Source organism: Rhinopithecus roxellana, chromosome 10 (assembly GCF_007565055.1).
Source record: "Rhinopithecus roxellana isolate Shanxi Qingling chromosome 10, ASM756505v1, whole genome shotgun sequence".
NCBI lineage: Eukaryota > Metazoa > Chordata > Mammalia > Primates > Cercopithecidae > Rhinopithecus > Rhinopithecus roxellana.
Genome location: NC_044558.1, coordinates 81,636,978 through 81,650,707, shown reverse-complemented (window position 1 = coordinate 81,650,707; position 13,730 = coordinate 81,636,978). Strand labels below are relative to the sequence as shown.

The window sequence follows — 13,730 nt, the reverse complement described above, 5'->3', positions numbered from 1 at the left end:
CCGTCTCAGGGCTGACAGGGGAGGCATCATTGTAGAGACTTTTCAGCTGAGGCCTGAGAGATGGTGTATGATCATACTCCCTGTGGTCACTGTAGCAAATTTCCCCAAACAGCACAGATTTATTACCTTAGGCGCCTGGGGGTCAGAAATCAGAAAAGGGTCTTAAGGGGTTAAAATCAGGGTGTTGGCAGGGCTGGTTCCTTCCAGAGCTTCCTGGGGAGACTTTGTTTCCCTGTGTCTTCCAACTGCTTCAGGCCACCCTGTCGTGACTCCTTGGCTTGCATCCCTCCAGTATCTGCTTCTGTCATCCTGATGCAAACTCAGCTGCTTCTCCCTTGTAAGGACCCCTGTGATTGTCTCCAGCCCACCTGGATAATCAAGAGCATTCGCCCCATCTCACCATCCTTGACTGAGTTACATCCGCAAAGTCCTTTTTGCAGGAAACATAAGGAAACCTGTTGGCAGATTCCTAGACTTAGGATGCCATGGACACCTTTATGGAGCTGTTGTGTAGGGATCGGGATGGGGTGGAGGGGTCTATGACGTGGAACCTTGTGGGTCATTTATAGGAGATAAGATTTTATTCTCGGTGCAATGATGTAGTCTAGATTTATGGGTTTTTAATTCTTTTATTTAATTAATTATTTCAGAGACAGGGTCTTGCTCTGTTGCCCAGGCCAGAATGTAGCGGCATGATTATAGGTCATCGTAGCTTCCAACTCCTGGACTTACACTATCTTCCTGTCTCAGCCTCTCAAGTAGCTGGGACTACAGGTGCATCCCACCAAAGCCAGCTAATTAAAAAAAATTTTTTAAGAGATGGGGTCTTGCTGTGTTGCCCAGGCTGGTCTTGAACTCCTGGGCTCTAGTGTTCTTCCTGCCTCAGCTTCCCAAAGTGTTGGGATTACAGGTGTGGCGGCGTTTGTTGACTGACTGCTGGTCACAGTTGGGCCAAAAGGGCCCCTGGCGAGTAACTGCCAGATGGTCTGATATCTAACAGGGGAGTCTTTGGGGCTCAGGCAGGGGACCAAGGCTGCGCCCAGCCAAAATTTGTTTTTAAAAGATCCCTCCGGTGCCCCATGGGGACTAGATTAGAGGGGAACAGGAATGGGAGAGGTATCCAGTTTGGAGCTACCCCTGCAGTGTAGGCAGGAAGTGACAGTGATTGGAGGAGGGTGCGGCTCTGGGGACAGAGAGAAGCCGGTGGATTCATGAGGTATTCGGGAGGCAGAGCCAACAGGACTTGCATGGATTTGGATGTAGGTCGGGGAGGGGGTGGGTATCAGGGGCGACTCCCAGGTTTCTGGCAGAGAGAGTGATCGGTGCTTCCATTCGCTGAGATGAGGAAGACCAGGTCTGGGCTTGTGGTACTGTCAGCGTGTTGAGTTTGCTGCACTAGGTGAGCAATGTGCGAATGTGATGTCGCATAGTGGATTAGTTTGCTGGGGCTGTCGTCACAAAGTGCCACGAACTGGGTGGTTTAAAACAACAGAAATCTACTCTCACAGTTCTGGAGGCCAGGAGCCCAGGATCATGGTGTCGGCAGAGCCTGTTCCTTCTGAGCTTTGGGTGGGGGAATCTGTTGCTGGTGGCTGCTGAGTCTTTGGTGTTCCTTGGCTTGTAGGCACAGCACTCCTATCCCTGTCTGCATTGTCACGTGGCCTTGCCCTTGTGTGCTGTCTGTCTCTGTGTCCACATTTCCTCCCTTTATAAGGACACCTGTTGTATTGGATTAGGGACCATCTCAATGACCTCATTTCCACTTGATTATCTCTGTAAAGACAATTTCCAAATAAGGTCACAATCTGAGCTACTCGGGGGACTTCAGCCTATCTTTTCTGGGGGGACATGCAACTTCAGCCATAATACATAGGCAGTGTGTACATGAGTCTGGTTCTCAGAATAGGGGCCCAGGGTGGGGATATCAATTTCAGAGCCACTGACACATGGTTTGTAAAGCCATGGGACCCGAGTAAAGCATCCAGGGAGAGCCCAGCACTGAGTTCAGGTGGAAGAGGAATGAGCGAGAGACAGAGGGCAGGCAGGAGCCCCAAGAGCGAGAGACTGAGAGGGCAGGTAGGGCCACGGGAGTGAGTGAGAGACTGAGAGGGCAGGCGGAGCACGGGGAGGGAGAAACTGAGAGGACAGGTGGAGCACGGGGAGCGAGAGACTGAAAGGGCAGGCGGAGTACGGGGAGTGAGAGACTGAGAGGGCAGGCGGAGCATGGGAGTGAGTTCCTCTTTGTCTCTCGCAGTCTTGGGAACGGTGTCGAAGATCCCCAAGACCATCCCAGCTCTGTGACTCGCTAGGAGGACTCGCAGGACTCAGCATGTGGTCTTGCTCATGACTGTGAGTCATTACAGCAAAAGGACACAGAGCAACATCAGCAGAGGGAAAAGGCACATGGGGGACCCTGGGGAAGACCAGTCTCAAGCCTCGGAGTCCTCTTCCCGGGGAGTCACACAGGACACGCTTAATCCCCCAACATCGAGTTGTGGCAACTCTGTGAAGTACTGCCCACCAGGGGAGCTAGTTGGAGACTCAGTGATCTGGGATTTTCTTGGGGTGCTCATGTAGGCACCTCTACCTGGCACGTGCCAAAATCCCAGATGCCCGGAGGGAGAGCGGGTAGTCAGCACAGAATATGTTGCATACGCAAGCAGTGTGGGCACAATGGTTAGGCTGTTCTTGCATTGCTATAAAGAAATACCTTAGGCTGGATAATTTATAAAGAAAAGAGGTTTATGTGGCTCACAGTGCCACAGGCTGTACAGGAAGCATGGTGCTGATTTCTGGGGAGGCCTCAGGAAACTTACAGTCACGGCAGAAGGTGAAGGGGGAGCAGGCGCGTCCCATGGCCAGAGTAGGAGCAAGGCTAGGGGAGGGGCTACGCACTTTCAAACAACCAGATCTCATGAGAACTCACTCACGCTCACAAGAACAGCACCAAGGGGATGGTGCTAAACCATTCATGAGAAATCTGCCCCCATGATCCAGTCACCTCCCACCAGGCCCTACCTCCAACATTAGGGATTACAATTCGACATGAGATTTGGTGGGGACACAGATCCAAACCACATCCCATGTTGGGCCACTCTTATCAGTGAATCAGGGAGAAAGCCCTTCAGGAATCTAAGTTCCCAGGTGCCAGCTCTGGGTCCACCTGGTGAGTGGGCCTTTCAGAGGTGAGCAGCTGTGGCCTGCCACGTTAACTCTTCCCTGCACAGGAGAACGTCAGAGAGGGCGTTAAAATGTATTACATAATTTGGAACGGCGTAGACATGGGAAAGAAGTCCACGTAGCCAGGGTTTCTCGACCACGTGCTGTTGACGTTTGGGTCTGGGTTGTTGTGGTGGGGCTCTCCTAGGCACTCTGGGACGTTCAGCAGCATCCCTGGCCTTGAACTATTGGATGCCGGTAGCAATCTCCCTGCCAAGTTGCAACAAGCAGAAATATCTCCAGACATTGCCCAGTATTTCCTGGGGGCAAATCCCAGCTGAAAATCCCTGCTTCCGAGTTACAGGCAAGTGAGGCTTCCTCATGCTCTGTATGCTCACCTGTGATGCTCACGGTCATCCTCCCAGGCGAGCTGGCAGCGTCTAGGATCCCCATTTGACAGACAGCTCTAAGGGCTTCCCATGAGGCAGCAGGAAGCCTCGGGTCTCAAGTCAGGCCCACACCCTGCTCTCTGGACTCGGCACCTGCGGCTGTTTCCACACCTTCCGTCACTTCAGTCAGTGCCTAGAGAGGTCGTGACCCTGGGACTCAGAGAGATCATCAGCATGTCTTCCTTTTCCAGGAATTGTACCTGCGCTTTTCCCTGAAGAGGAGAAGGAGTCTATCCTGAGTCAGATTGGACAGGAAGCTCTGAAGCAAGGCATGGGGCCGGCCAAGGAGTCCGTGTGGCAGTACTTCGTGAACAAAAGTGCAAATAACCTGCACATTGTCCTGGGCATGTCGCCAGTGGGGGACACCCTGAGGACCTGGTGCAGAAACTTCCCAGGTACCCATGGTGGAGCCTGTGAACCCATTTCCCCTGCTTTGGCAGGGTGTGTGACTGAGGGTCTGTCCACACCTCTAGAGGTTCCCCCAGCAAAGTAAAACAAGACATAACCATTAGGTGGAAATGTGGGCTCTGCACTGTAGCTTGGGGCTCACTGCCCCATCCACGCCAGTGGGCGTGGATGATGTCCCTCTGACAGGAGGATGTGCCCACGCTCCTGCATGCGAGGCCCGCATGCAGTGTGTGGAGGGTGGCTCCCTGCTTCCTTCCATTTGGGAAAATTCCACCAGCCACATGCCAACCTTTAGAGCAGAGGTTTCTAGTGGGTGGGGCAGGGGCGGGGGAGGTTGTCTCCCAGGAGACTCTTGGCAATGCCTGGAGACATTTTTGGTCGTCACACCTCCAGGGAGCGTGCAGTGTAGTTAGTACTGGCATCTACTGGGTAGAAGCCAGGTGGCATCTACTGGGTAGAAGCCAGGGATGCTGCAAAGCACCCTACAGTGCACAACCAGCCCCTGCCACAAAGGATTACAGCTCATATGTCAATAGCGCCAAGGGTGAGGAACTCTGCTTTTGATGAACTAGATTTGAATACATCTGGCTCATTCAGCAACTTGTTGGCTATTGTAGATGGCATCCATGTTCTTGAGCGTCTCAGGGTTGCAAAGTGAACATCCTTTTTTCTATTTTTTTTTTTTTTTTTTTTTTGAGACAGAGTCTTGCTCTGTCACCCAGGTTAGAGTGCAGTGGCACCATCATAGCTCACTGCAGCTTCGAGCCCCTGGGCTCAAGTGAGCCTCTCACCTCAGCCTTCCTAGTGGCTGGGACTATAGGCGCGCACCACCATGCTGCCTGGCTGATTTTTTTTTTTCTTTGAGCCAGGGTCTCACTCTGTTGCCTAGACTGGAGTGCAGTGGTGCGATCTCGGCTCACCACAACCTCCGCCTCCTGGGTTCAAGCGATTTTCCCTCCTCAGCCTCCCGAGTAGCTGGGATTACAAGTGCACACCAGTACTGCCTGGCTAATTTTTGTATTTTTAGTAGAAATGGAGTTTTGCCATGTTGACCAGGCAGGTCTTGAACTCCTGACCTCAAATGATCCACCTGCCTTGGCCTCCCAAAGTGCTGGGATTATGGGTGTGAGCCACCACACCCAGCCCTGATTTTTGTATTTTTTATAGAGACAGAGTCTTGCCACATTGTCCAGGCCAGGAGCATCTTTTTAATCTCTCTTTCCTTTCAAGGTATGGTAAATAACACTGGTATTGACTGGTTCATGCCCTGGCCTCCCCAAGCCCTCCATGCGGTTGCAAAGTCATTTCTAGGTAAGTCACAGCTGTTATGAGAACTACATTATTGATACAACAAAGCAATTTATTATCACTTCTCTGACTTTGAATTCTGGTCTTGTAGATTTCTTCACTGGAAAACCCTATGGTAACAAATGGCTTTTAATTTTGTTAGTATGTTTTTGATTTATATTTGGTGTTTTAGCCCAAAGATATTTCAGGAGACTTAATAAGGACAATTTAGGATAAAAATTGATTAGGTGTTCTCCACAGCAGCAGTTGGCAAAACCATGGTCTGCTGTCTAGTTGGCCCCTTACTTGTTTTAGTAAATAAAGTTTTATTAGTACACAGACTCACTCATTAATTAACACATTGTCTCTGGCTGCTTTTATGCTACAACTGCAAAGCTGAATAATTGCAACAGAGACTGTATGAGTACTGTTTGGCTCTTTGTAGAAAACATGTGCTGGCCTCTACCCAAAGAATGCTCCAAGGACAATTCAGCAAACATTCTGCTTTCTCATTTCTAGTGTTTCAAACACCTAAGGCCTTGGATATTAATTTTTTTTTTTTTTTTGAGATGGAGTCTCGCTCTGTCACCCAGGCTGGAGTGCAGTGGCCGGATCTCAGCTCACTGCAAGTTCCACCTCCTGGGTTTATGCCATTCTCCTGCCTCAGCCTCCTGAGTAGCTGGGACTACAGGCGCCCGCCACCTCGCCCGGCTAGTTTTTTGTATTTTTTAGTAGAGACAGGGTTTCGATCTCCTGACCTCGTGATCCGCCCGTCTCGGCCTCCCAAAGTGCTGGGATTACAGGCTTGAGCCACGGCGCCCAGCCGGATATTAATTTTAATCTTTGAAGAAGAAAGGAAGTCTGTCTTCAGGGAACATCTTTTTCTTTGGACCTAACTTGAGCAGATTTATGAGGAATGACACTGGGTAACCTTGAAAATAGTTTCAACCTTATAAATCTGTACTCGATAATAAATAAATAAATAAATATTCCTATATATAAGAAGAAATCATAACTTTAATCGTAATGCAGTTTTAGGGGAAAAGGGGCCAAGAGAATGACTCTTTTCTGATGATATATCTCAGGTCCAGATGGTAAATATTTACAGTTCTTTCGCAGCTCCTCGATTCTGCCATTTTATCATGAAAGCGGTCACAGACAACACGTAAATGAATTGCTATGGCTATGTTTCATTTACAGAAACGGGGTGGGCTGGATGTGTCGTTTGGCCTGTGGTTGGCCAGCCCCGACACAGATGCACCCTTGTTCTCAGAGGCGTGTTTGCCATTTTCATGTGTGAAGTGCTTGTGTTTGCTTTCAGTATTCAGTGTTCCAGCATCATAAATAATGCTGCCTAGAATTTGCTTAGAACTCCTTTTCCTTAGAATATACTCCCTGGAGGCCGGGCGCAGTGGCTCACACCTGTAATCCCAGCACTTTGGGAGGCCGAGGTGGATGGATCACTTGAGCCCAGGAGTTCGAGACCAGCCTGGGCAAAATGGTGAAACCCGTATTTACTAAAAATGCAAAAATTAGCCAGGTGTGGTGGCAGGCACCTGTAATCCCAGCTACTCAGGAGACTGAGTCATGAGAATTGCTTGAGCCCAGGAGGGAGAGGTTGCAGTGAGCCGAGTTCGTGCCACTGCTCTCCATCCTGGGAAACAGAGTGAGACCTCTCTCTCTCTCTCTCTCTCTCTCTCACACACACACACACACACATACACACACACACACAGAGAGAGAGAATATATCCCCTGGAATTGAGATGACTATGCCCAAAGGTACAGGTATTTGTGAGGCACAGTTTTTCCTGCACACTGTAAAATAGGCCCTGGGGCTGTGTTTTGCTAACCCCGGAATAACAAGACGAGCTCTGCAGAATCTGGATTAATCAGTACTTTCAATCTGTCTTTCCTTCATTTTAACGTGAGACGTTCTCTGCTTTGAGCTGAATGCATTTAACAGCCTATCAGATGATCTAGGTGATGTGATCTTGACACTGGAAGCCATCATTAATTCTTTCAGCAGGTGTATAGGAAGGCCCACCCTTGCCAGTATGTGCTGGGTGTCATCCAGCGGTGGGTAACTGAATAATCCCACCCAGCCCCTGGGCGGGCAGGGAGGGCAACAGGCAGAGACAGAGGTGGTGATTGCTTCAGAAAACCCAAGGCTCTTCTGCCATGGTGTCTTGGCCTTTAGGGAAGACAGGGCTTCCTAACAGTAGGGAAGGAATTGGGCAACAGAGTAAGACCCTGTCTCAAAAAACAAAAACAAACAAACAAAAAAGGATTGGCATGGACCACTGCTGTGGTCCTGAAAAGCCACCAGTAAGTGATACTGTTCTTTTCTTGTCCGATTAAAAACTTTAACATCATTTTTTATCACAGTAAAATATATGTAACCTAACATGTTCCATTTTAAGCATTTTGAAATGTACATCTGGCACTAATCACATTCGTAATGTTGTGAAACCAACACCACTATCTGTCGCCAAAACTTTTTCATCATCCCAAACTGAAACTCCATACCCATTAAACACTAGCTCCCCGCCGCCCCTCCCTCCAGCCCCTGGCAACCTCGAATCTACTTTCTGTCTGGATGAATTTGCCTATTCTAGAGAGGGTTTGTGTGCGTGGAATCATGCAATATTTGTCCTTTGGTGTCTGGCATCTTTCACTTAGCATCATGTTTTTGGGGCTCATCCACGTTTCAGCATTGGAACTTCATTCCTTTTACAAGTGAGTACTATCCCTGGTATAGATAGGATACATTTTGTTCACCCATTCCTCTATTGCTGGACACTTGGGTCCTTTCCATCTTGTGGTTATTGTGATAGTCTACAGTAAACGTTGGCATACAAGAATTCATTTGAGTCCCTGTTTTTCAGTTCTTTGGGGTATATACCTAGGAGTGGAATTGTTGAGTCATATAATAATTTTATATTTGACTCTTTGAAGAGCCACTGTTTTCCTTTCTTAAGAAACATGGCCGGGTGCGATGACTCACACCTGTAATCCCAGCACTTTGTGGGGCTGAGGTGGGCCGATCGCTTTAGCTCAGGAGTTGAGACCAGCCTGGGCAACTTGGGTGAAACCTCGCCTCTACAAAATAATACAAAAAATTACCCAGGCATGGTGGCCCACGCCTGTAGTCCCAGCTACTTGGGAGGCTGAAGTGGGAGGATCACCTGTGTCCGCGAGATGGAGGCTGCAGTGAGCCATGATCACGCCACTGCACTCCAGCCTGGGCAACAGAGTGAGAGCCTGTGTCAAAAAAAAAAAAAAAAAAAAAAAAAAGAGAGAGAGAGAAAGAAAGAAAGAGAAAAGAAAAAAAAATATATATATGTATATATATGTATATATATTTTTTGAGATGGAGTCTCGCTCTGTCGCCCAGGCTGGAGTGCAGTGGCCAGATCTCAGCTCACTGCAAGCTCCGCCTCCCAGGTTCACGCCATTCTCCTGCCTCAGCCTCCCGAGTAGCTGGGACTACAGGCGCCCGCCACCTCGCCCGGCTAATTTTTTGTATTTTTTAGTAGAGACGGGGTTTCACCATGTTAGCCAGGATGGTCTCGATCTCCTGACCTCGTGATCCGCCCGTCTCGGCCTCCCAAAGTGCTGGGATTACAGGCTTGAGCCACCGCGCCTGGCCGAAAAATATAGTTTTTATTCCTTCCTCTTCAGGGTGTAATCCAATGATCCCGGCAGAAAATATGGAAAATGTGGTAAAGCATGTTGTTTTGGTTCACCAGTCCGTGGGCCACTACAGCAAACAGTTTCTACAGAAATTGAGGCGCAGCAACTATGTCACTCCCAAGAACTACCTTGATTTTATTCACACTTATTCAAAATTGCTGGATGAGAAAACTCAGTATAATATAGGTAAGCCTGGGGGATGGGGTGGTTGACAGAGGTCATTCTTATTTATGGGTAAGGATTCGAACGCTGATCTTTTCTTTAGTAAGATCAGCCATCTTCAGTATTGAGGCCAAGTGAAGCACATCTTGGATTTTGCATCTTGGAGCAATTCTTTCATGTAGGACCCTGGCATGTCCCTATTTTTATTCTCAGTGTTGAGTCATAGACTTTGAAGCTTTACATTTTCATCACATTAGCAATGTTTCAATTTTTTTTTTTTTTTTTTTTTTTTTTTGAGACGGAGTCTTGCTCTGTTGCCCAGGCTGGAGTGCATTGGCCGGATCTCAGCTCACTGCAAGCTCTGCCTCCTGGGTTTACGCCATTCTCCTGCCTCAGCCTCCCGAGTAGCTGGGACTACAGGTGCCCGCCACCTCGCCCGGCTAGTTTTTTGTATTTTTTAGTAGAGACGGGGTTTCACCGGGTTAGCCAGGATGGTCTCGATCTCCTGACCTCGTGATCTGCCCGTCTCGGCCTCCCAAAGTGCTGGGATTACAGGCTTGAGCCACCGCGCCCGGCCTCAATTTTGTTTTTTATCTTAGAGATAGGGTCTCTGTTTCCCAGGCTGGAGTGCAGTGGTGCAGTCATGGCTCACTGCAGCCTCAACCTCCTGGGCTCATGTGCTCCTCCCGCCTCAGCCTCCTGAGTAGCTGGGACCACAGGTGCAGCCACCATGCCTGGCACACATTAGAGATACTGTCTGCTGCAGCAGCATGCACTGCTGGACAGGGCTTTTTAAAAAGTGCTCTGGCTATTGGCCAAGGGAAGCACTGTTTTCAGATATATATTCATTTTGGCTGATGCCATGTCAGTATGGCAGTGGAGGTACTGAAAGACACGTGCCATCTTGTAAAAATGTTTTGTTTTGTTTTGATAAGCTGAAGTTAGGCAAATCCCAGTGATTGTGTTGGGAACAGTGGCCACCTCGACAATGAACATAGGTGCCCTCTTTCCTCAGCTCAGTGCAAGCGTCTGGACGGGGGACTGGACAAGCTGAAGGAGGCCACCATCCAGCTGGACGAGCTGAACCAGAAGCTGGCCGAGCAGAAAATCGTGCTGGCCGAGAAGTCCGCCGCCTGCGAGGCCTTGCTGGAGGAGATCGCCGTCAACACCGCTGTAGGTGGGTAAGGGCCAGGGCCAGGGCCAGGGCAGCCCATCCCCAACACCACCGTAGGTGAGTGAGGGTGGGGGCCGGGCAGCCCATCCCCCAGCAGGACAGGGCTCTGCCGGGACGTCCCTGCGAAACTGCTTGTAGGCACCAAGCATGCCATCTTGACCCTGCAATTCCTGTTTCTTTCTGAATTCGTGTCCAGCCAGTCTCATCCCTTTTCATAAGCACTGAGACGCTACCATATGTAGGTCCGTGCGCTGGTAGCCTGAGGATGTGCCAGGGAGTGGAAAAGTCACTCGACCCTCAATGGGCTGCTGAACTAAGTCCGTGGGTTGAAATGACCTAAGCCTTGGCATCATCGATGCGGGACTTTCTTGGCTCCCCTTGAAACTGTTTCAAGGTTCTTTCTTGGGCTCCTTCCCTTGGTCTTCCTGGCCAAGGCTCTGTGTCACCTGCACTGTCCTGCTCTTGACGACTCTACCCTCCTGCGATGCCTGGCACAGGACAGCTCCTGGAGCCCACAGCTCTGTGCCTGGCCTCTAACCCTCCTCTCTGGGTCTTTGGGCCACTGGTTTCTGATGTGTACCCTCCCCAGCTCATTCTCAGATTCCTGCAGATGCTACTCGACCTGCCTGCCTCTTCCTTCTCCTGCTGGTCTGTGTTTGTGCTGCTGCTAAGTGTCATCTCGGTTCAGTTCCTTTGTCATTGCACCCGGCCCTGTGCACAGGATCCATTTGTCATCACTCTGGCACCAGCACCCTAACTTGGTGTTGGCAAACTGCCTCTCCCCAACTCCCAGTGCCTGCCATCATTAGAATAAGGATGGGCTTATTCTAACCCTGGCAGACCAATTAGAAGTTATCTGGGACTGCACATTTTGAGTCAGCCTACAAGACTGAAGATTATTTGTGTTCATTTATTGCATGGCCGTGCTGTGAAGAGACTGCATTCAGTGACCGAGCCCAGATCCCCGAGACGCCCCTAGTTTATGTGTTTCAGCATCTTCCATGTCCGTGAGCTACCATGTCTTCTTATAACAATTTCACATTTTTCTTAACTCGACCGTTGTTAGCTTCTGTTGCTTGCAACCAAAGCAACTTAATCGATAGATATCCTTTCCCAGGAATTTGTGGCGACTCCCTGCTGCCTGTTTTGATGCTGGGTCCTCACTGTGGCCATCGTCAATCCCTCTGTGTCATCTTGCCCACCTAATTTCCCATGACACCCTGTCGCCTGCTCACAGCATCACCTCTTCATGCCCGTGTGAGTCCTGCAGTAATGTGCTCTTTCTCTCCCTTCGGTCTGCTGAGAATATCCATGCCACATCTCTCTTCCTATCCGTGTTTCTTCTACCAGAACTTTGATCAAATGCCTCATTCCCACATAGCTGCACTTTGCTTTCATCTGTCTTTTAAAAACTATATATTTCTGGCCCCCTAGATGTAAAAAACTATATATTCCTGGCCCCTTAGATGTAAAACTAGACTGGAAGTGTCTTGAAGGGAGCTGTTATTCCTCGTATTCATCTGTCCAAACAGCAGATACTGACTTCAGCTTCGTGGCAGGCACCATGGTGGGGAGAGTGGGGGCTAGAAACTGAATGAGACTCAACCCCTGCCTCGAAGAAGCTCACAACCAAGAGAGCCCCTCCCCCAGTGCCCAGGCTGCAGTTCGTACTGAGGACGACCTGTTTGCCACACCCATGTTTAGTGCCTCTCCTACCTGTGGTTGCTTTTCTTTCCCCATTGCCGTCATCCTTGTCCAGGGTCACCTTGCTCCCACTTGTAATTTTGGAGGAAGCTTCATCTAGGATCCCTGTTTCCAGGCTGCCTGTCCCGATCAGGACTATTGTGGTTGCAAATGGTGGAAACTGAGCTCAAAGTGGCTTAATCTAAAGTGGAAACGCATTGATTCCAGAGGCATGCTGGCTTCAGACACAGCTGGATCTAGGACTCAAGTGTATCAGTGGGAATCTTTCCTTCCCTTTCTTGGCTCTGCTGTCTTCTGTTTGGGCTTCATCTCAGGCAGCAGGCTCTGTCCATGCTGAGAGTTTGGGAGCCTCCCGCATGAGGTTGGCATCCTATTAGCTCAGCATCCCCAGGGGAGAGAGGGCTCTTCTTTCCCATGCATTCCCACAAAGCTCCCAGAATAGGCCTTGATTGGACAGATTTGAGTCACATGCCCTTGCCCAAACCAATCCTGGTGGCCATAGGAATGGGATACATTGACAAGTCCTGCAGAGGGTAGGGTGGGGTGCAAACAATCCTTTCTCCTGAGGGTGACTCTTCAGCACCTGCCCTAGCCTCTAGCCTGTGCTCCTGCCTGGCTGAAAGAGCCCATCATTTTGCTCCTCAACATGACTCAAGCACCTGGCTTGGCCGGACCCCTTTGCAGGCTGCTCCCCACCCTGAGGTTCCTGCGGCCTGTACCAGCCCTCTTCCTTCCCAGCCAGCTCTGGTGGTCCTGTTACCTCTGTGCTCCGTTCCTGCTGGCCCCACCCCCGCCTCGGCATGCTCACAGCTTAGACAGCTTCCTTTCTGCTCTTCTATTCCGAAGGTTCCACACTTGTGATCTTGCTACCCTTTTCTGACGCATTCATCCCCCTGCTGCCCCAGGGAGAAGCAGTGCCTGGGCTGGGGACCTTTACAGTGTCAGGGCCCGTGCACGGCTTTGTACACTGCAAGTGCCAATGCTGGCTTGTTAGCTGTGGAAATGGATTCTGAGAGCCTTAACATGGGGGAGGCAGAGCCTCTGCAGCCAGTCTTTGTTTGCAGAAGGCCTGCTGCATGCATCTCCTGGGGCTGCTGTAACAAAGCACCGTGATCTGGGGGCTGAAAACAACAGACATTTAGTTTTTAAAATTAATTAATTATTTTTTTTTCTTGAGACGGAGTCTTGCTCTGTCGCCCAGGCTAGAGTGCAATGGCGCCATCTCAGCTCACTGCAACCGCTGCCTCCTGGGTTCAAGCGATTCTCCTGCCTCAGCCTCCTGAGTAGCTGGGACTACAGGCACCCATCACCATGCCCAGCTAATTTTTGTATTTTTAGTAGAGACAGAGTTTCTCCATTTTGGCAAGGCTGGTCCCGAACTCCCAACCTTAGTTGATCCACCTGCCTCGGCCTCCCTAAGTGCTGGGATTACAGGCGTGAGCCACCGCGCCCGGCCAACAACGGAAATTTATTCTCTCACAGTTCTGGAGGCCGAAGTCTGACATCAAGGTGCCAGGACCACGCTCCCTCTGAAGGTTCTGGGGGAAGACTCTTTCATGCCTCTTCCAGCTTCTCAGCGTTGTTGGCAGCCCTTGGTATTCCTTAGCTTAGCTTATAAATGCACCACTCCAGTGTCTGTCTCCATTGCCACACGCCCCTCTTCCCTGTGTGTCTCCACATGGCCTTCTGATA

At 50.0% G+C, this 13,730-nt stretch overlaps 1 protein-coding gene across 1 annotated transcript in view; it reads left to right on the top strand.

Moving 5' to 3' along the window:
• Positions 1 to 13,730, top strand: part of DNAH10 (dynein axonemal heavy chain 10) — a 184,638-nt gene that overhangs the window by 138,471 nt on the left and 32,437 nt on the right. Inside the window, 4 exon segments of the mRNA XM_030938911.1 lie at positions 3,800 to 4,003; positions 5,247 to 5,327; positions 8,987 to 9,184; positions 10,176 to 10,337. Coding sequence (XP_030794771.1) covers positions 3,800 to 4,003; positions 5,247 to 5,327; positions 8,987 to 9,184; positions 10,176 to 10,337 — 645 coding nt within the window.